Source organism: Prenolepis imparis, unplaced genomic scaffold (genome assembly GCF_030444845.1).
Source record: "Prenolepis imparis isolate NDT839.2.m4 unplaced genomic scaffold, iyPreImpa1.0 SCAF_13, whole genome shotgun sequence".
Classification (NCBI taxonomy): domain Eukaryota; kingdom Metazoa; phylum Arthropoda; class Insecta; order Hymenoptera; family Formicidae; genus Prenolepis; species Prenolepis imparis.
The window spans coordinates 2,913,168-2,936,380 of record NW_028141171.1 but is presented as its reverse complement, the minus strand read 5'-3'; the positions used below and the strand labels follow the sequence as shown (position 1 = coordinate 2,936,380).

General features: G+C 29.3%; 4 protein-coding genes across 6 annotated transcripts in view; all 4 read right to left on the bottom strand.

Moving 5' to 3' along the window:
- Positions 1–1,599: 1,599 nt before the first annotated feature.
- Positions 1,600–7,799, bottom strand: LOC145944559 (patatin-like phospholipase domain-containing protein 2). Of its 2 annotated transcripts, XM_083052957.1 has the most exons (7): positions 7,695–7,799; positions 7,035–7,492; positions 4,060–4,172; positions 3,149–3,268; positions 2,657–2,845; positions 1,920–2,003; positions 1,600–1,811 (listed from the first exon to the last, which is right to left on the bottom strand). In XM_083052957.1, exons 2-7 carry the CDS (start codon positions 7,294–7,296, stop codon positions 1,737–1,739), a joined length of 843 nt encoding a protein of 280 aa, XP_082909083.1. In that variant the 5' UTR covers positions 7,297–7,492; positions 7,695–7,799; the 3' UTR covers positions 1,600–1,736. The 2 variants fall into 2 exon arrangements, with proteins under 2 accessions (XP_082909083.1, XP_082909082.1); XM_083052956.1 differs by having other exon boundaries at positions 7,035–7,793.
- Positions 7,800–8,736: 937 nt separating this feature from the next.
- On the bottom strand, positions 8,737–15,493 carry LOC145944560 (patatin-like phospholipase domain-containing protein 2). The gene is made up of 7 exons (XM_083052958.1): positions 15,395–15,493; positions 14,735–15,192; positions 11,362–11,474; positions 10,600–10,719; positions 9,297–9,485; positions 9,024–9,107; positions 8,737–8,915 (listed from the first exon to the last, which is right to left on the bottom strand). Exons 2-7 carry the CDS (start codon positions 14,994–14,996, stop codon positions 8,841–8,843), a joined length of 843 nt encoding a protein of 280 aa, XP_082909084.1. The 5' UTR covers positions 14,997–15,192; positions 15,395–15,493; the 3' UTR covers positions 8,737–8,840.
- Positions 15,494–16,955: 1,462 nt separating this feature from the next.
- On the bottom strand, positions 16,956–17,776 carry LOC145944925 (patatin-like phospholipase domain-containing protein 2). Its single transcript, XM_083053627.1, has 2 exons — positions 17,272–17,776; positions 16,956–17,048 (listed from the first exon to the last, which is right to left on the bottom strand). The coding sequence occupies exons 1-2, from the start codon at positions 17,420–17,422 to the stop codon at positions 17,023–17,025; spliced, it is 177 nt and encodes a 58-aa protein (XP_082909753.1). The 5' UTR covers positions 17,423–17,776; the 3' UTR covers positions 16,956–17,022.
- A 1,011-nt stretch (positions 17,777–18,787) lies between these two features.
- Positions 18,788–23,213, bottom strand: part of Bmm (brummer) — a 28,319-nt gene continuing 23,893 nt past the window's right edge. Inside the window, exons 10-13 of one of the 2 annotated variants that reach the window (XM_083053204.1) lie at positions 22,217–22,304; positions 21,555–21,651; positions 21,263–21,461; positions 18,788–20,876 (exon numbers count right to left, since the gene is read on the bottom strand). In XM_083053204.1, coding sequence (XP_082909330.1) covers positions 20,677–20,876; positions 21,263–21,461; positions 21,555–21,651; positions 22,217–22,304 — 584 coding nt within the window. In that variant the 3' untranslated portion in view covers positions 18,788–20,676. The remainder of the gene's footprint in view (positions 20,877–21,262; positions 21,462–21,554; positions 21,652–22,216; positions 22,305–23,213) is intronic. The other variant, XM_083053205.1, reaches the window with a different exon arrangement.

Genomic DNA, 23,213 nt, shown 5'->3' with positions numbered 1-23,213 from the left:
AACTTCACATAGCAGATAAATTCACACGACACGCATATAATATCCAAGATATAATCTAGATAACTCGCTCCATGATGTGAATCTAAAAATATTAGTAGGGTATGCTCCGAGATATTTAAATATTTGAAAATTTATGGATAGCATTATGGATGATTCAGTTATTGCTTAACTTTGCAAGCAAAGTTATTAGGTATTCTCTTTATATAGTTTTGTGCAGTTGTATTTCGATTAAAGTGATAAAATTGAACTAATTTAGTTCCATTTTCAATCACGCTTTTGACGTTTTGTTTGAAACTACGATTTGTCAAACATCAATTTTTTTCGAGAATGTGTGGCCAACATTTAAAAATTAAAAAATCAACTTCAAAGAATAACCAAGTGACTATTATTGCTATCTATTTACAATTCTATTCCAATTTACTTAATATTTTAAGGGCCAATTTCACCAACGTCGGTTAACTTTAATCTTCGGTTAAACTATATCTTTGTCTCTTTTCAGATACGTTCTTAAAAAGAGACAAAGATATAATTTAACTGGAGGTTAAAGTTAATCGACGTTGGTGAAAGTGGCCCTATAAGTCAGAATAATTATCAATGAATATATATGTGATAATATTTTTAACATAATAGTGTATAATTTTGAAATAATTAATTGAAATGTTTAAAGTATGTTTCAAGAGAATAACCAACAATATATTCCTGCAATAATCTGAAAATAATTTAAAAAAAAAATATTTTAGGCGCGAAATCAGATATCGCAATCAACTTACGACCAATTTTTCTGTTGGCGTCTTTCAGCGTGTCGCATTCGAGATATGTACCGAGAAATTTTTCGCATATGGATAGAAAGCGGTTTTGTGCCACTTATTATACGAGTATCTTTAGATCCAAAAGAGGGCCAGCGCTTTTTCGCCATTCGTTCGATCTGTATGATGATTGAACCTGTCTGGCGGTTAACCAAATGGCGGTTAACCAAATAGTAATCTGCAACCCCAAAAGCACCGTAGGGATTCGTAATCCAGTGTCAAAACAGAGATAACGCAACCATTATCTAAATCGAAGGCATGATTCATGAATTTATAATACTGGCCTATTTCGATCGAGAGATAAGATAATCCGAGGCTTAATTTCTCCGGCTTGCTGCCTATTTCAGAAATTAAAGCTTGGAAGTAGATTGAAAGCGATCACGTAAGTTAGGAGCGTGTCGTTTATAGAAAGAATAACGATGAATATTAAGTTTAATAAAAATTATCGAGTCATTGATGCAATACAAATTTACAAAGGACTAGAGATTATGTAGGTCACATATTCAGCAGAGAAGCGTATAAAAGATGCGGGCAAAAGAAAGAGCAATAAAAAAAAGGCGGAATGTAGAGTCTGCATAGCGGGTGTAGCCAAATATGGGTAAATAGTTCCTCGTGTCAATCAAGTAAACCTTCATCTGTCATCCTTTTTTCTCGCGTTTCACTTTTTTTTCGCAAAAAGAGCAGTCCTAAAAGGAGCGTAAGGATTCGCGCGAATGCGTCTCTCTTCTTCCCTTATCCTTAATTTCGAGGATCCCATAATAATAAAACACATCGAGTCCCTCGGACACCAGCATACGGAAACCAACAAAAGTTTATTACAACTGCGAGCGTATAACAATAAATTAATTAATAATTATTACTATTTCACGCCATATATATTCTGTAATCGATTACAATAATGTATATGTATCTAACAATAAGTACACCAGCTCATTTTAATAAATTTCTACGATGCAGAAACTTCAGTGCATCGTCGCATCCTTGCCAACATACATTCGAGAGAATCTATAATTAAAAAAAAAATGTAAAACTACATATTTCTGTTGTACATAGTTCAGACATTTTTATATCGTATTAATAAAATAAAGGTATAACTAAAACTTTTTCTTTTACCTCTGTTTTAGGCGGAAATAATACCTGCATGATTCTATATATATTTTGCTTAGAAAGTTCTATGCTCATATTAGAGACATTGAGCTGCAAAATATATAGATGCATTAATAATATAGATGAGCGATAAATTAAAAATCACCAAGCTAAATCAGTATAGGAGCGCGCTCGTTAATTTAATTTGCACGTCATCATTAAGGCTCTTGTGGCTCCTCGCCGGCCATGTCGGAATTGTGACGTCAGAGGCGAGAAAATAACACATGCTAAAAATTCTTAGATGCCATTTCGAAATAAAAAGATATTTCGATGAAATAGCATTTCAGATGGCTTTAGCACACTTTTAAAATACCTCGCGAAAACTATCCTTTTCTCTTTATAATCAATCAACAGCTGTAAAAATGACTGTAATGTGAAGCCCAGTCTGTCTGGTCTTTGCACATGCGCAGTCATTCCGCATGACAAATATCATGCACGATCATTTTACGATTGTTGATTGACTGTCAAGGGAAAAGAATATAGTTTTCGAGATATTTTAAAAGTGTGCGCTAAAGCCATCTGAAGTAATGTTTCATCGAAATATCTTTTCGTTTAAAAATGGTATCTAAGAATTTTCAGCGTGTGTTTTCTCGCCTCTGACGTCACAATCCAATATGGCCGCGGCGAGGATCCCCAGGTGCCTTAACTTCTTTAACGAAGAAATAGCCAATTATATCCGTGAAAGACACGAGCAATAAACGTACGTGAAAAAACCGAAACGAGGTGTCCCTAGGACAAATATCGCTCTTTCCGCAAAATGGAGATACAGTAACAGTATCTTCATCGAACATAGGAAGATTGTCGCTAAAACCACCGTCTATGTACCTGATGCCGTGAAATCGTGGTGCCAGGAAACCAGAAAAAAACGGCACAAACGAACTAGCTAGTAGAGCCTGCATAAAAAAAAAGAAATATTTTAGTATATAAAATGATACAAAAATTTTGGATATAAACAGTCTTCTTAAGAGAAAAAATTATTACAATAATTTATATTTAAAAAATCGGTTTGCAACCATAAAATTTTCCTCGAATAATAAAGAATTATACTTTTCATACTTGTTATTATAATAATATTTTGTTTCGAACAAAAATGATAATTTTATTTTTTGTATTAATCTAGTATGCCAATTTTGATCTTTGATTATAGAGATAATAATAACGCGACTTAGGTGATACACAAAGCTAAGTTTTCTTACTTCTAGTAAGTCCTCCTTTGAATTGAATTGCGAGACAATCACATTCTTCCTATCATATACTCTAGTCAAAGAGATGTGCAGTTTACCATTTACACGAATGTGAGCGTCATCCGGTAGAAGCTAGAATGACAACGAGATTTTGAATTTATTTTGCATTATATCAATAATGAAAGAGATTTCAATAATCTTTTTTAAATACATATAGTATCTCTTATCGATGTGCGTTTTCCATTTAGCGACACAAGTCGACACAAGCATCATTCTATCTTTGTTCTACATTCTATAAGAACAAAGATAGAATGATGCTTGTGTCGACTTGTGTCACCAAATGGAAAACGCCCGATATTAACATTCTGAGAGAGAATCTGAAGATATATATATATGTTCGGCTTTTCTCGTTTTTAATTTTTATCTCTCAATTTATTAGAAGTAGTAGTTTCGAGTATTGTGTTTCTTTTTTTAAACAAGAAATAGCAAAATTATCAGAGAATACATATATTATAATGATAATCGAAAAATTTATTTTACAAAATTTTGATTTTAAAATTCCACAGTCGTGAAGTTTAACTATTGTAATACTAACATAAGTGCACTACTCACAATAATTAAGGGATCAAAAAAATTGTTTAAAAAATAGGCAATATTTATATAGCTGTAACTTTGTTTAAAAAAATAAGAATTTAAATTTTAAAAAAGGGTTTTGAAGCTTGTAATCTCTACTTTCGAAAGGTCACTTTCGGACTTTTCGAAAGTAAAGATTTCAAACTTTGAAATCTTTTTTTAAGATTAAAATTTATTTTTTGAAACAAAGTTACAGCTATATAAATATTGCCTATTTTTTAGACAATTTTCCTTGATCCCTTAATTATTGTGAGGAGTGTATATTATTGTCAATTTTTTGTTCTACTCACCTTCTGCAGATTCACTAACAACATGTGTTGCATATTAAAATATGGACTGAGTGGTCCGAGTGCGTGTTTTCGTGCTACACGTGCTAAATTTAATATACCTTCCATAGTTTCTTCTAAAACAAGAAAGAAAAGAGTGAAACGTTATTATTTTTATAGTTGAGATTGTTAGGATATTCACGAATCATTGATACATCGGTCACACAATTGGCATTTAATTGCGTGAATAATTTATATTTTTTTAATAAGTAGAAAAATTGTTTACAATTTAAAATATCGAAGATCTCTATACCATTTTACAAAATTATTACGTGCAATTAATACTATTGTTGTGTTATTGAATACATATTCGCATATATGTATAATATACAGGGTGTTCCGTAAGTCGAGGTAAATCACTCGGGAAATGAATGGGAAACCAAAAACAAGAAAGAAAGTTGATACAAATATAAGTCCGAAAAGCATTGTTTTCGAGTTATCGCCATTTATATGTTAAAATTTGAAATTACTTTGCTTTCGAATTTTTTTGTCAAAATTGAAACATGAGATGGTTTTTAAGAGTTTCAAAACATAACTAAAGTCAAATAAAAGTTGCGGACACGCACACACACGGCAGAGAGGGTTTGGAGTCACTATAAATACCACAGGAGTGACGAACTGTGGGGTCCTGATCTCTGCCAAGGGATGCTAAGCGGGCTGTACCTCCACGTGGTGCATCCTGGGTAGTGCTAAAGCAGCCCGCAACTTTTATTTGACTTTAGTTATGTTTTGAAACTCATAAAAATCATCTCATGTTTCAATTTTGACAAAAAAATTAGCAAAACAATTTCAAATTTTAACATAAAAATGGCGATAACTCGAACACAACGCATTTTCGGACGTATGTTTGTATCAACTTTCTTTCTTGTTTTTGGTTCCCCATTCATCTCCCGAGTGATTTACCTCGACTTACGGAACACCCTGTATATGTATAGATGACTTTCTGTATTTTTTAATATCTATTCATACAAAGTTCTAAATAAATATTGTTAAAATGTACATATGCCTACGTATATTTATGTTTGTAGTTTTTATTAAAAAAAAAGAAAAAAATTAAATTAAGAAAGAGGGAGAAATCATGAATAAAAAAGTTCTGTAATTTATTAAATTTTAAGTTCTTTATATTGAAGTATTTTAAATTTTAATAAAATTAAAACAGAAGCATACAAAATTTTATCAACACTTTTATATTTAGTTATTAAAAAATAACACAAAATTAAGAATTAAAATTTATTTTTTTAGACTCATTGTTTTATATAGACAAATCGTGATGTACGATTCACTCGGTTCATAATACATAACAAAATTTTACATAGCGAAAATTTTTTAAATACAAAATTTAGATAGCAAATGGACTAATAAAAGCTAGATGTAACAAACTTGTTAAAAAATCTTTTTTATTTAATTTGAACAAAAAACTTCTGATTTACTCCCCATCTTACATCATTGATAAGTTCTAAAATCTTAAAGTGATCGAAGAAGAGATGAAAAAGCAAAAAACGCGTAATATATTGTATAATCTCAATTGATTTTAGCAAGAAATCTTATATACGAACAATGTGATATTTTTACACATTTTTATACAATTACATTTCTTTTTCACGAGATAAAGACATTATTTTATTAGAAAATAAGGGTGCAAATTCAAATGTAAACTCTTGGAATCGCAGTGTATCAAAAAATAATATTATAAAAAATAGTTTTCTTTTCTTTTTAAACACAATAGTGTAAAAATGTATGATCATGTACTATATGTATGACTTTATGTAACATATATGAAGATAATGTTATTATTGTAAACCGATAAGTGTGTCGATTGACGGCTTAAGAATTTTTTAAGACGATAAGTTTCGCATTGAAGATAAACCTCGGTCAGAGACCTTAATGTAACGTGTCGCTAAAAATGTGTAAAATAAAAAGAGAAAAGAGAAAAGAGATATGATATCGAAGGAAGTAAATATATACACGGAAAAAATGGAATTATTAAGTTAGCAAATTTATAGTTTGCGATACATAAATTTAATATTTATAACTTAAAACAGATCTAGTGCAGCAAGGAGGCAATTTTCAGTATGCTCGTATAAAATAAATTTAGTTTTATTGTTGTCTTAGTGATGTAAATTATTCGGCACGAAAAACTATAATGAGTTTGAAAAAAAAAACAATTCAATAATTTTAATAAAAAATGATGCTGCAATTATATTAAACAGTCGAACGATGTCTCTATTTATTCAATCTTCTTACCAAAATTATTTTTTATGGTAATTAGACGAGGATATCTATTCAAATCTTGTAAAAAAGTTCCCTGAGAATTCTTTGATCTTCAAAGTATTTTCGTTTAACATTTCAGGTAAAATAAGAAATAATTTATGGTTGTTTTTAAAATAAGTTTTTTTTTATTGTACGCGCTTTTTTATCTTTTTTATTTATGTACGTTTACAAAAAAAGTTGCCAAGAATGCAGCTATAGAAACATGCTTTTCTAGCATTTAACATTGATTTATTAATCGTAAAATTAATTTGAATGATAACAATAAAGTGCAATGTATCACTATATCTAAATGCTAAGTATATATGCAAAAATAAAAAAAAATGAAAAAAAAACCAAAAAGTAATTATAAACATCTTAAGGAGTAGTAAATTTATTTAAATATTATTTAAAAATTGAACAATTTTCTATGAAACTTACGCATGATCTTGGTACTAAAAGAAAATTTTTGAAAAAATTATCCAAGTCAATAAAATTCTATGGAGATTTTTCAAAATAAAAAATCCCTGACACCTCTGATTTTTCCGCTTCTTTTCATATAGAATATAGACTGCACTCTGTTGAGACTTTTTAATGATAATTTCTGTACATTCTATTCGACTAATTTTTATCGACAAATATTACTTTTTCAACTTTTTTAAAACTGTCAAAAGCAGGTAGGTATAACTCACCGAGGGATGCATCGCAAAGCAAGCAACACGCGGCCATAGCACCTGCGGATGAGCCGCTTAGTTTGTTCAGCAAATGTGGCGCGTATTTTTTCAGACAGATCGCCACCCCGACATGATAGATGCCGAGGAAACCGCAACCGGCGAACGACAGATTCATCCTGTCGCCCTTGTCGTTTATTTGCCTAAATAACGGATAATGCTGTCGTCTCTTTCGCCCTCGTAGTCGTCTATTTTTTTTTCCTTTTTTCTTTTCGCGAAGCATTTTCGTGATGAACGAGATGATCGCAAATTATGTCACACAAAATCTACGAACAGGAACAAATCTGCGATTGAAGATGATCACCTGTCACTTCCGTGCGCTTCCTTCTTTGAAGCGCGTGCGAGAAGAGCACCTTCCTGAAGAGTGCTCTCTATTTCTTCCCCGGATACCGATTTGCTCTAGGAGGTACATTCGCCGACTAAAAGATTATCCGTTGAAAATATGAATTTCAGCAATGTTATTATTATTTCTTTTAACATATCAACATATTTGATCTTGTATATATTTTGTATTTTGTTCTCTGCTCTTATAATGAATCATATTAGGATATGCCGTGTGCATTGGCACTTAATTTTAATAAGATTTGCATTCCGAAACTCATCCTGGCAAAAGTGGACAACCTTCCACAGTCGGCGAATGTACATCACTTTAATGCGAATGACACTTTTGACGCGTAAAGAGATACACGTGCTCCGACAGTCGATCATGTATTGTCAACGTGCGAGAGCAACAGTCATTCGTAATAAAATTCTTGTGAACTTATACTACTCTTAGGATGGTTCTTGAACGGAACAGAGAGGGAGCAACATTATGAAATGATAAAAAAAAATTAAGATAAGTGGAAATAATCTCCACTTCTCAATATCGTAATACTATTTCGCTTACATATATGTATAGTAAATATATAAGATTGTGTTCCTGCCAACTAAATTTTTTCGTTTTAATATATATTACTTTGTGCATTATTTGAAATAGATACATTTAAAATGGCAATACAAAATGTAAAATGCTTATTTTTTGTATTTCGCAATTAATAAAATACACATTAAGAATTTAATAAAATACATTTCTTCAAAAATTATTTTACATTTTCATTTAAATGATTTTAATTATCCTATCAAATGCATTTTTCTTACAAACTAAAAATTAATTATTTATCAATAATATTATACGCATGTATGTACAACGCAATGATATCATACTGATATCACGTCTTCGCTCTGGCATTACTAATTATGAAGCCTTGTTTTGAAGGAAAATGGGAACTTTTCAATTTCACAAAAACTTGTTTTTCTGAAAGCATATTCCATTTCTAAATAAGAGTATTGCAATCAAAAATGTTATTTTAAAAGAATAATTGAATCTGTAAAGCTGTAGTTTTTTTTCATATATTACATTATATTACACTATAACCCCCCCCCTCCCCTTTACATTAAAAACATCTCTCAAATTGATTATCGTGTCTATAATTTATCCATCGCAAAGAAAAACAGAGTATATTGTTTGATAAGAGCAACATCGACATATCAGTATTATATTTTATTTAATTATATATGCAAAAAGTTTTGTTTTAATGTATTAAAATTTATTTTATTTTCAAATTTTTTTCTTTTTCTAAAATTTTTCCAAAAAAAAAAACATCAAAAATATTATTTCAATTACTTATATGTCTCCAGTATCTTTAATCATTACTATTTCGCATGATATATTCCGCTATCAATTACAATGCACTCGTATATATTATGTGTGTGAGTACATACACCAGTTCATTTTAATAAATTTCTACGATGCAGAAACTTCAGTGCATCCGCGCGTCCTTGCCAACATATATTCGAGAGAATCTATAATTAAAAAAATGTAAAAATGTAAACATATATTTCTGTTGTACATAATTTAAACATTTTTACATCGTATTAATAAAGAATATACTTAAAAAATTTTTTTTTTACCTTTATTTTAGACGGCAAGAATACCTGAATGATTCTATGTATATTTTTTTTAGAAAGTTCTATGTTCATATTAGAGACATTGAGCTGCAAAATATACAGATGCATTAATAATATATATCGACGAGCAATAAATTAAAAATCACCGTGTTAAATCAGTAGGCGCACGCTCGTTAATTTAATTTAATTTGCGTATCATCATTAATCTTTTTAATTCTTTTAGCAAAGAAATAGTGATGCAGTTATATCCGCGAAAGACACGAGCAATAAACGTACGTGAAAAAGCTGAAGCGTGTTGTCTCTAGGACAAATATCGCTCTCTCCGCAAAATGGAGATACAGTAACAGTATCTTCATCGAACATAGGAAGATTGTCGCTAAAACCACCGTCTATGTACCTGATGCCGTGAAATCGTGGTGCCAGGAAACCAGAAAAAAACGGCACAAACGAACTAGCTAGTAGAGCCTGCATAAAAAAAAAGAAATATTTTAGTATTATATAATCAGTGTTTGCTGTTATCTAAATAAAATTATATCGATGATCATCTAGATGAAATTTTTGCATCATCTTATCTTTATATAAATAATAAAAATATATGTTATCTTATATCTGTGTATCTTGATGAAAAATAGTGTTATCTTTATTAAATTATTTAATATAATGTTCAGATAATTTGATTTAGAGTTTTCATAGTACATAAAAATACTTATTAGTAGTAGAACTTAAGTAATAAGCGATATAAACTTACAAATAAAAATATGAATACATTGTATATTCCTTTTAATATTTACATTTTTTTATAACTGTTTACATAAGCGATCAAAAAATAATATTAATTGAAAGTTATCTAGATAAATCGCCATATAATTTTATCTTTTAACTAGATATATCTAAAACAAAATCATCTTTATATTATCTAAGATAAATTTACATACTTTTATCTCTTCTTTATCTAGCTAATTTTAAAATTATCTAAGCACAACACTATACATAATATTACACACACCGCGCGCGCGCGCGCACGCACACGCACGCACGCACACACACGCACGCACGCACACGCACGCACACACGCACGCACGCACACACGCACGCACGCACACACGCACGCACGCACACACGCACGCACACATACGCACGCACGCACATACACACACACAATAGCACGAAAATTTTGGATATAAACGGATTTTTTGAGAGAAAGGAGAGTGTTACAATAATTTATATTAAAAAAATCAATTTGCAACCATGATGAAATTTTCCTCAAATAATAAAAGATAAATACTGATAAAATAATGCAAAATTTGGGATATGAATGGCTTATTTGAGAGAAAGAATTGTTACAATTTATATGGAAAAAAAAAAAATAATAAAATTATTTTGCAACCATAAAATTTTCCTCGAATAATAAAGAATTATTTTTCTCTCTTGTTATTATAGTAATATTTCGATTCAATTTGAACAAAAATGATAATTTTATTTTTTTGCATTAATCTAGTATGGCAATTTTGATCTTTGATTATAGAGATAGTAATAATGCGACTTATAGGTGATACACAAAGCTAACAAGTTTTCTTACTTCTAGTAAGTCCTCCTTTGAATTGAATTGCGAGATGATCACATTCTTCCTATCATATACTCTAGTCAAAGAGATGTACAATTTCCCATTTACACGAATGTGAGCGTCATCCGGTAGAAGCTAGAATGATAACGAGATTTTGCATTTATTTCGCATTACATCGATAATGAAAGCGATTTCTATAATCTAATTTAAATACATAGTGTCTTATCAATACATAACATTCTAAGAAAGAATCTGGAGGTATATATATTCGGCTTTTTTCGTTTTTAATTTTTATCTCTTAATTTATTAGAAATTGCAAATATATACTTCAAAATTTCTAATAAAAAAATTAAATTATTATTGTTATTATTATTATTTTTTTATTCGTTGCTTTTATTTTCTAATATATATTCATATTTATTAATATAATATAATAATATATACACAATATTGTGTTTGTTCTAAACAAAAAATAGCATAATTATTTCAGAATGTATATTATTATTATATTATATTAGTAATATACATATATTATACACACACACGCGCGCGCGCGCGTGCGTGTGTATGTGTGTATTAATAATAGCCGAAAAATTTATTTTACAAAATTTTGACTGGACACGCGCGCGCGTGTGTGTGTATGTGTGTATTAATAATAGCCGAAAAATTTATTTTAGAAAATTTTGACTGGAAAATTCCGTAGAAAATTAGCTGTGAGATTTAACTATTTATAATAATAAGTATATATTATTGTCACATTTTTTTTATTCTACTCACCTTCTGCAAAGTCTTCAACAATATGTGTTGCACATCGAAACATGGACTGAATGGTCCAAGTGCGTGTTTTCGCGCTGCACTTGCTATGTATAATACACCGCTCATAGTGTCTTCTAAATCGAGAAAGAAAAGACTAAAACGTCATTATTTTATAATTAAGAATGTTAAGATGTTCACGAATTATTGATACATCGATGACACAATTGGCATTTATAATTGCGTGAATAATTTATATTTCTTTAATAAGTAAAAAAATTGTTTACAATTTAAAATACCGAGGATCTCTATATCATTTTACAAAATTACGTGCAATTAATACTATTGTTGTGTTATTGAAATACATATTCATATATGTATATAATATATGTATATATGTATATAAACTTTCTGTATTTTTTAATATCTATTCTTAAAAAGTTCTGACTAAATATTGTTAAAATGAATATATGCATATGTATATTTAATTCAATATTCAAATTATATGTTTGTAATTTTAATTAAAATTAAGAAAGAGGGAGAAATCTGTTAGGATCTGGCTGGCGCAAATTAATTCCACACAGGATGTACGAGAAATAATATAGATTTTATTATTTAAGAACTTGAGATCGTTTTATTACACAAAGAATATATCTGAGAGCTGAGCTGTATCGATATATATCGATACGTAACCTAGGTCGCGTGCGTGCGGAAGTGAGGTGCGCTGAGATCGCGCGGTAAATTACAAACTTGTTCCAAAAAAATCATAAATCCAAAGCTGTGCAATTTATTAAATTTTAAGTTTCTCATATTAAAGTATTTTAAATTTTAATAAAATTAAAACAGAAGCATACAAAATTTTATCCACACTTTTATATTTAGTTGTTAAAAAATAACACAAAATTAAGTATTAAAATTTATTTTTCTAGACTCATTGTTTTATATAGACAAATCGTGATGTACGATTCACTCAGTTCATAATACATAACAAAATTTTACATAGCGAAAATTTTTTAAATACAAAATTCAGGTAGCAAATGGACTAATAAGAGCTAGATGCAACAAACTTGTTAAAAAATCTTCTTTATTTAATTTGAACAAAAAACTTCATGTATCTGATTTACTCCCCATCTTATATCCTTGATAAGTCCTAAAATCTTAAAGTGTTCGAAGGAAAGATGAAGAAGCAAAAAATGCGTAATATATTGTATAATCTCAACTGATTTTATCAAGAAATCTTATATACGAACAATGTGATATTTTTACACATTTTTATACAATCACATTTCTTTTTCACGAGATAAAGACATTATTTTATTAGAAAATATGGATGCAAATTCAAATGTAAACTCTTGCAATCGCAGTGTATCGAAAAATAATATTATAAAAAATAGTTTTTTTTTCTTTTTAAACACAATAGTGTAAAAATGTATGATCATGTACTATATGTATGACTTTATGTAATATACACCGTCTGTCCGAAAAATTCCGGGACTGATTTTTTTCCCGGCTTACAAGTAATGCCATCTGTTAATCAATTAGATAACCTTTTAGTAGCAATATTCAGCTGTATTCATGTATTTTTTTAACAAGCTGCGTTCATTCTGTACTTAATACCAAGCTTATGAATTCTTTTTGTTTTTTTGATCCGTTAAAAAAATTGTCATGGAGCAGAGAGTAGTTATCAAATTTAATTTTAAAATTGGTAAAACGTTCCGGATAATGTCATGAACGATTGTTTTAGAAATGTTGGTCTCTTCTGCGATCCTTCTGCATGTGAAATGACGGTCAATGAGCAGGAGATCACGAATCTTTGTGATGTTTGCGTCTGTCGAACTTGTAGCGGAGCGCCCAGACCTTGCATCATCCTCAAGTGACTGTCGACCTTTTTTAAATCGTTTATACCACTCAAAAACTTTTGAACGTGATAAACAATTATCACCGTAAGCAATTTTCATAGACTTATACGTTTCCGTAACCGTTTTACCAATTTTAAAATTAAATTTGATAACTGCTCTCTGCTCCATGACAATTTTTTTAACGGATCAAAAAAACAAAAAGAATTCATAAGCTTGGTACTAAATACAGAATGAACGCAGCTTGTTAAAAAAATACATGAATATAGCTGAATATTGCTACTAAAAGGTTATCTAATTGATTAACAGATGGCATTACTTGTAAGCCGGGAAAAAAATCAGTCCCGGAATTTTTCGGACAGACGGTATATATGAAGATAATGCTTATTGTAAACCGATAAGTGTGTCGATCGACGGCTTAGAAACTTTTAAAACGATAATTTTTCCATTGAAGATAAACCTCAGTCAAAGACCTTAATGTAAGATGTTGATAAAACGTGTTGATAAAAATGTGTTATAAAAAGAGAAAAAAGATATGATATCGAAGTAAGTAATAGACACACGGAAAAATGGGAATTTTCAGCATGCTCATATAAAATAAATTCAGATTTATTGTTATCTTAGTGATGTAAATTATTTGGCACGGAAGACTATAATATGAGTTTGAAAAAAAAACAATTCAATAATTTTAATAAACAATGATGTTGCAATTATATTAGACAGTCGAACAATGTCTCTATTTATTCAATATTCTTACCAAAATTATTTTTTATGGTAATTAGACGAGGATATCTATTCAAATCTTGTAAAAAAGTTCCCTGAGAATTCTTTGATCTTCCAAGTATTTTCGTTTAACATTTCAGGTAAAATAAGAAATAATTTATGGTTGTTTTTAAAATAAGTTTTCTTTTTATTGTACGCGCTTTTTAATCTTTTCTATTTATATACGTTTGCAAAAAAAGTTACCAAGAATGCAGCTATAGAAACATACTTTTCTAGCATTTAATAATCGATTTATTAATTGTAAAATTAATTTGAATGATAACAATAAAGTGCAATGTATCACTATATCTAAATGCTAAATATATAAGCAAAAATTAAAAAAAATAAAAAAAACCAAAAAGTAATTATAAACATCTTAAGGAGTAGTAAATTTATTTAAATATTATTTAAAAATTGAACAATTTTCTATGAAACTTACGCATGATCTTGCTACTAAAAGAAGATCCTCAATAAAAAATCACAATCAATGAGATTATAATGTCAGACATATCTTTATCAAATGATAAGAGTAAAAATAAAATGATCAAAGACACAATTTTTGAAAAAATTCTCCGAGTCAATAAAATTCCATGGAGATTTTCCAAGATAAAAATTATTTGACTCCTCCAATTGTTCCGCTTTTTTCATATAGAATAGACTGCACTCTGTTGAGACTTTTTAATGATAATTTCTGTACATTCTGTTCGACTAATTTTTATCGACAAATATTACTTTTTCAACTATTTTAAAACTGTCAAAAGCAGGTAGGTATAACTCACCGAGGGATGCATCGCAAAGCAAGCAACACGCGGCCATAGCACCTGCGGATGAGCCGCTTAGTTTGTTCAGTAAATGCGGCGCGTATTTTTTCAGACAGATCGCCACCCCGACATGATAGATGCCGAGGAAACCGCAACCGGCGAACGACAGATTCATCCTGTCGCCCTTGTCGTTTATTTGCCTAAATAACGGATAATGCTGTCGTCTCTTTCGCCCTCGTAGTCGTCTATTTTTTTTTCCTTTTTTCTTTTCGCGAAGCATTTTCGTGATGAACGAGATGATCGCAAATTATGTCACACAAAATCCACGAACAGGAACAAATCTGCGGTTGAAGATGATCACCTGTCACTTCCGTGCGCTTCCTTCTTTGAAGCGCGTGCGAGAAGAGCACCTTCCTGAAGAGTGCTCTCTATTTCTTCCCCAGATACCGATTTGCTCTAGGAGGTACATTCGCCGACTAAAAGATTATCCGTTGAAAATATGAATTTCAGCAATGTTATTATTATTTCTTTTAACATATCAACATATTAGATCTTGTGTATATTTTGTATTTTGTTCTCTGCTCTTATAATGAATCATATTAGGATATGCCGTGTGCATTGGCACTTAATTTTAATAAGATTTGCATTCCGAAACTCATCCTGGCAAAAGTGGACAACCTTCCACAGTCGGCGAATGTACATCACTTTAATGCGAATGACACTTTTGACGCGTAAAGAGATACACGTACTCCGACAGTCGATCATGTATTGTCAACGTGCGAGAGCAACAGTCATTCGTAATAAAATTCTTGTGAACTTATATTACTCTTAGGATGGTTCTTGAACGGAACAGAGAGGGAGCAACATTATGAAATGATAAAAAAAATTAAGATAAGTGGAAATAATCTCCACTTCTCAATATCGTAATACTATTTCGCTTACATATATGTATAGTAAATATATAAGATTGTGTTCCTGCCAACTAAATTTTTTCGTTTTAATATATATTACTTTGTGCATTATTTGAAATAGATACATTTAAAATGGCAATACAAAATGTAAAATGCTTATTTTTTGTATTTCGCAATTAATAAAATACACATTAAGAATTTAATAAATTACATTTCTTCAAAAATTATTTTACATTTTCATTTAAATGATTTTAATTATCCTATCAAATGCATTTTTCTTACAAACTAAAAATTAATTATTTATCAATAATATTATACGCATGTATGTACAACGCAATGATACCATACTGATATCACACGTCTTCACTCTGGCATTACTAGTTATGAAGCCTTGTTTTGAAGGAAAATGGGAACTTTTCAATTTCACCAAAACTTGTTTTTCTGAAAGCATATTCCATTTCTAAATAAGAGTATTGCAATCAAAAATGTTATTTTAAAAGAATAATTGAATCTATAAAGCTGTAGTTTTTTTTTCATATATTACATTATATTACACTATAACCCTCCCTTTACATTAAATACATCTCTCAAATTGATTATCGTGTCCATAATTTACCTATCGCGAAGAAAAGCAGAGTATATTGTTTGATAAGAGCAACATCAACATATCAGTATTATATTTAATTAAATATGTAAAAAGTTTTATTTTAATGTATTAAAATTTATTTCATTTTCAAATTTTTTTCTTTTTCTAAAATTTTTCCGAAAGAAAAAACATATCAAAAAATATGTTTTTGTAAATGACTGTCGTACAGTCGAAACGTATATACGTGAGTTAATATATTGAATTGTTAAGTTAATCGTAATAATAAAGTTTATTTGACATCTGGAATTAACACAGCCCGTTTAAGTTGGCCTTTATTTATTTATTAATTTATAGAATACACACGAGCCATAATTTATTATAAATTTATTTCAAAAAAATTATTTCAATTACTTATATGTCTCCAGTATCTTTTATCATTACTATTTCGCGTTATATATTCCGCTATCAATTACAATGTACTCGTATATATTATGTGTGTGAGTACATACACCAGTTCATTTTAATAAATTTCTACTCTTTATATAATTTCTTATCATTATATAATTTTAATTACTTATTTTTATTATTATTATTAATATACTTATTTTTATTGTTATTAATAATATGTACTACAGTTTTAAATTATTTTTTTTTAATTTGTTTATTTTATTTATTTATTATTCTCATTAAAAAATGGATTCTTCAACAGTTCTGCACCAGTTGTTCTTATAATAGGATTTGGCTCAAAATACAATATAACCACAATATAAAAATTTTCGCTCTCTCAGACAATTCTCTCAGACGGTATCTCAGGATATATTTTGTAATGCTCCATCTATAAAAAGAAATCATACAATTTTGTGTAAAATGTATGTATAGAGTATAGATAACTGCGGATATGGCTTTTAAACTACATATATCTCTAAACATATGTGCGCAGCCATATTACTTTTCTGCATTTGGGACCAATTCCTGATTGGTCGAAAAGCGGCCATTACTTTGGACGACTGCGCATCGGGAATGTTATACCTATCTTATTACACCTTGGTATAACTCACCGAGGGATGCATCGCAAAGCAAGCAACACGCGGCCATAGCACCTGCGGAAGCACCGCTTAGTTTGTTCAGCAAATGTGGCGCGTATTTTTTCAAACAGATCGCCACCCCGACATGATAGATGCCGAGGAAACCAGCGAACGACAAATTCATCCTGTCACCTTTGTCGTTTATTCGTCTGAATAACGGATAATGCTGTCTTTCCTTTCGCCCTTAATCGTCCATTTTTTTTTTTCTTTCTTTTTGCAAAGTATCTTCGTGAAGAACGAGATAATCGTAAATTATGTCACACATTCGAACGAAATCCACGAACAGGAACGAATCCGCGGTAGAAGACGATCACCTGTCAGCTGTCAACTGTTACCTGTCACTTCCGTGCGCTTCCTTCTTTGAAGCGCGTGTGAGAAGAGCACCTTCCCGAAAAGTATTTTCTATCTTAGTACGCGTAAAATAACAAACGCGAGAAAATTACTTCTTATAATTACTTATAATTGCATATACAGAGTGTCCCAGAATGTTTGGGACTAAATTCGTATGCAGATAGAGCGAAATAAACTGAATCGAAAAGTACTCTACCATTTTGCAATTTTCGCAATAGTTAACGAATTATTAATTATTAAAAATCGCCGTGTATCCCGGCCTACTGTCAAATGCAAGCGCGCGGCAAGATGCGGCCGCCCAGCGATTGAGGTTACTACTTGTAATTTGTAATAAACATTGCCGCTTGTAATAAACAACTCCTCACGCGCCTAGCAACATCGATCACTAGGCGGCCGCATCTTGCCGCGCGTTTGCATTTGACAGTAGGCCGGGCTAAAACGGCGATTTTTATTAATTAGTAATTCGTTAACTATTGCGAAAATTGCAAAATGGTAGAGGACTTTTCGACTCAGTTTATTTCGCTCTATCTACACACGAATTTAGTCCCAAACATTCTGAGACACCCTGTATATTTATTTACTCTTTTAATACAATGCTATAATTATCAATTATACATGTATAATTATCTTTTTCGAAATAAAAATCTAGTTTTTAGCAAGAAATATACCAAAAAATAAATTATTTATTATACTTATAAAATATCATCACAATTGATTTCAATAAGCTTTTCTTGTGTTTCCGCATCATTCATGGTAAAGAACAAAATATTTCCTTTCAATAATTTATTTTCATTCTAATATAGTGTTTTAACATTATTTACAATTACAAAACAGGAGAATTAATTTTATTATAGATTTGCTTTGTTTGTTAGTATTTATTTTGCTTATTCTATGTATATAATACACTATATGTATATACATATACCCGTAGTCACATTCATATCATCAATGTAATGATATAAGATTTTATTCATCAATAATGATATAAGATTTTATTGTATATTAGCTTCTATATATATAAGAAGATTTATATACATATATAAAAAGAAAATCGACATTATTTTACAATATTTTTTTCTTGAACTAGATTTTCTGTAAATTAACAAATAAAAAAATTACTTGTGATCAAATCAAATTCACGACTCGTAATTTTGTGAGGTAATAATTAAATATTAATAATTAAAAATTTTTTAATTATATTTTATATTATTTATAAAATTATAATGGATAAAAAATATATTTGCACTTAGGATAATTTTATATTGTAAAAAGAATATGAAGGTATCGCCATGCAAAATAAAAAATACTTTATTCGAATAAAAGCAATATAATAGGAACATTTTACAACGACTCTTTTTCCTTTTTTGGATTTTTTTTTTTATTCTAATGAAATTATTCCCAAAAAGAAAAGAGACAAGTTTTTTTTCATCCATTATGTATTCCCCAATATTTTTATATAAAGCAAAATGTCTTAAAATAATAAATCACAAAACATTCCTTATTTAAATATGTATATAAAGTATTATTAATATAAGATATCACATTAAAAATTAAACTGGTAATGTGTGAACAATTACTAAATTATACTCTGTAACGAGTGTGTATATATATATATATATATATATATATATATATATATATATATATATATATATATACACTCGGTCGCGGCGAGGATCCAGGAGTCTTAATGCTATAAGGAAAATATGGAAATAAGAAATTTAATAATAATTAATCTTATTAAGAAAATCATAATAGAGTATGACAAAAATATAGAATGTATTCTAAACATATCCTAAAATTCTAAAATATACCCTAAAATATAGAATGTATTCTAAAACATATCCTAAAATATTATATTCTAATTATTGTTACAATCCATGCATATTTGAAAATTTCGTAAACAATAGCAAAATTATAGCAACAAAAAGAAATTGTTGCAAATTATACACGATATATAAAAAAAATTACTACCAATTTTTTAAGAACCTATTATGATTTATCAAAGTACACAAAATGTGTTTACTTTGATAATATATAAAAATTATAATATAAGTTTTAAACATGTTTCTTAAAAGAAACGTATTCAAACGTATTAAAATTAATAATTAGTTGAATATTGAATATAAAAAAAGTAGCTACAGTCTGACAGCTCGAAAACATTTCCAAGTTTAAATTTTTCCAAATATTTGTTACTTCTTTAACATGATCAAAAAATTTGGAAGTAATCTTTTTATATACTATTATCATCAGATATCTTTTTAACTATAAGCTATAACTTGAAAAGAAACGATCTTTCCTTAGAATCAAGAACAGTCAGTTGTCAGTATTATGAAGAGGGATCATCATATAAACTTTAACATTATGTCTTAAAGTTCATTACGAAATGTAATTTTCTATCGTCTATTTTCTCCTCTGAATCTTAATTTGATAAAAATTAATTTACTTTCATCATTAATTGTCAAAAATTCTACAATTACTTCGATATTTGTCGAAGAAAAATTGCTTCCGGGCTAAATTTCTTCGAAAAATCCGTAGTTAAAATATATCGACGATTTTAATACACTATCTTTAATCACCAAACATCAGTCTTTTTGTGTAAGATTTGTAAAACTTACGCAATCGTGTATTAGTAAAAAAAAAATTTCAAATCCAAGTTAACAAACTTGAATTACGATAGAATACTGTTGTATATGTTATACTTTAACTACTCTACGCCTAAATAAATGTGGTGACACATAATATTGTACAACTGTGTGCTTATATGTATCAACAACTTTATCTCATTTATATCTTGCAACTGTATCTTTCTTTACCTTGCAAGAATATATAAGTTTTTATAAAATAATGTTTTTAAACTGAGAAACTTTAGAATGTATATTATTTTAAATGTCTCCGATTCTTATTCGTGACTAAATCAGTGCACATTAACTTTCGCAATATATCATATAAAAAAAAACCTACACTTTCAATTATTATTTCATATTATTCTATATAACAATAACAGAGGCTACTAGAGAGGAATTTTTATAACAAACTTGTGGATGGTTGATCTACTTCCGGACGGCTGTCTGGAGACTTGGGCGTTTCCGCTTGCTCCTTTTCTATTTCCCATTCACTTTCTGGATCAGAAAATATATTTGCGTTATCCAGTATCTCATCTTCCAACGATGCATTCGACAAATTTTCCATATTTTGTTGATTCTCATCGGTATAAAGAGCATTCACTGCAACAAACATTTATACTCAATTTCCTTATTCTAACTTTCTTTATTCAAGAATTTTCTATCCTCAACTGTGTTTTCCTATTTGTTTATATATTATTTATTTATTTATTTATATCTTCTTCATCCATGCCTTACGACTTTGGATAATTTCTAATTTACAAGTTGAAAGTTACAAATTAAAAGTTAGTGTTACAAATCAAGTCAAATAAACTTTGAAGCTTTTATTATTCAAAAATTAAAATTAAAATTAAAAATAAAAATAAATAAATAAATAAATAAAAATGAAAATAAAAATAATGAAATAACCCTTCTGTTTGCACATCTCGATGATTTATATATCATAAATCGATCTCGTGGGTTTTATGAAAAAATATCAAACAATTTACCATCATTGAACGTATGTTGAGATAACCAGGCAGGTTCATCCCAGTCGTCAAACTGGAGTCTTGTATTGGTATCGACTTCGTCTATGGAAAGCATAGTATGCGATTCTGAATCAGTTACATCGAAGATCTCCGTCACTTGTACTTTGTTGTTGTCGTCCATATAATAATACGCTATTACAGCATCTTGATCCGAACTTGTCTATATATGATAAAATTTATATATCTTTATCTTTTCAAATCGTATATTTTATTAAATATATATTTTATAATACTTTTATCGGAGAACACTTACTTGGAAAATATTGTAAGTATCATCCATTGTTTGTTGTGTAACGTCGCCCATATTTATTACACAATTTGATTTGCTCGAATCTATCCATGATTGTTGCCTAAAAGCATAATATTATGTTAAGGCTCCTGGGTGCTCACCGCGGCCATATTGGATTGTGACGTCAGAGGCGAGAAAGCACACGCTGAAAATTCTTAGATGCCATTTTTTAATGAAAAGATATTTCGATTAAACAGCACTTCAGATGGCTTTAGCACACTCTTAAAAACCCCCGAAAACTATCCTTTTCCCTTTATAATCAATCAACATCTGTAAAATGATCGAGATATCAGACTTTGACATGCGGAATGACTGCGCATGTGCAAAGACCAGACGGACTGGGCTTCTTAATATTACATTTTACAGCTGTTGATTGATTATAAAGGGGAAAGGATAGTTTTCGGGGTTTTTTAAGAATGTGCTAAAGCCATCTGAAGTGCTGTTTCATTGAAATATTTTTTTATTTCGAAATGGCATCTAAGAAATTTTAGCGTGTTTTCTCGCCTCTGACGTCACGATTTCGACATGATCGGCAAGGAGCCAGGAGTCTTAACACAATGTGTGATGCCATCATATATATTTCAGATATAACTCTATATTTCAATTATCATCTCTCTATTACTCACCTCTCGTTGTATTCGACAGTCAAATTCAGATTTTTTTGTTTTTTATGCAGAGTATCCGCCTCCTCTATAACCTGTGCATCATAAGTATCTGAAAAAGTTGGAAAATATTGATTAAGAATTATCGCCAATGTATGTAATAAATTATTAATTCATTTGCACTTTAAATAAAATCAACAAGTAAATTAATGACAGTGTCGAAATTCTCTCTCTCTCCCTCTTTCTCTTCCTCTTCCCTTTCTTTAAATTATTAAATAAATAAATAAATAAATATATAAATATATATATATATATATATATATATATATATATATATATATATGGGGCATTCCACGCCAAATCAACGACTTTTTTCCCCGACCATTTTTTATTTGCTTCATTTTTTAAAATGTTTTTGTATCCATTGAAAGTAGCTTCCATGAATTTTTTTAGATTTTTATCTTTATCGATTTCCGAGTTACACATTTAAAAAAAAATTGATTTAACAATTTTCGAAAATTTCAAGTATTTATAACTTGAAGAAAAATAAAAATATTGTCATTGATAAGGTGGTCATTCTTTTGTCTTTGAATGTATTTTTCGAAAAAAAATATTTAAAAAATTTAAAAAAAAATTTAATAGTGTTTTAATCAATTTTAATCGGAATTTTTTTTTCTCAATGAGACCCCTTCGATTTTTTTCAAAAAAATATATATCATTCTAGGCTTAAAAACAAAATTTTTGAGCTAATGGCGAAGAGGGGATTCAAATATTTTCGATTTTTTAAGACTACTTTTCGATTTTTTTCAATTTTTTTTTTCAAAAATCGCACTTTTTGATGTTTTACACAACTCTGATTTAAAAAATAAGTCTACAAAATTAACAGGCACTTATTTTAAAATTTTAAGGGTTTTAAGGGTCAGAAAAAAAGAAAATTCCAATATTTTTAATTTTTTAACATATTGGAATTTTCGTTTTTTTTTACCCTTTAATACAGTACTCTGCGTTGATACCACTGCTT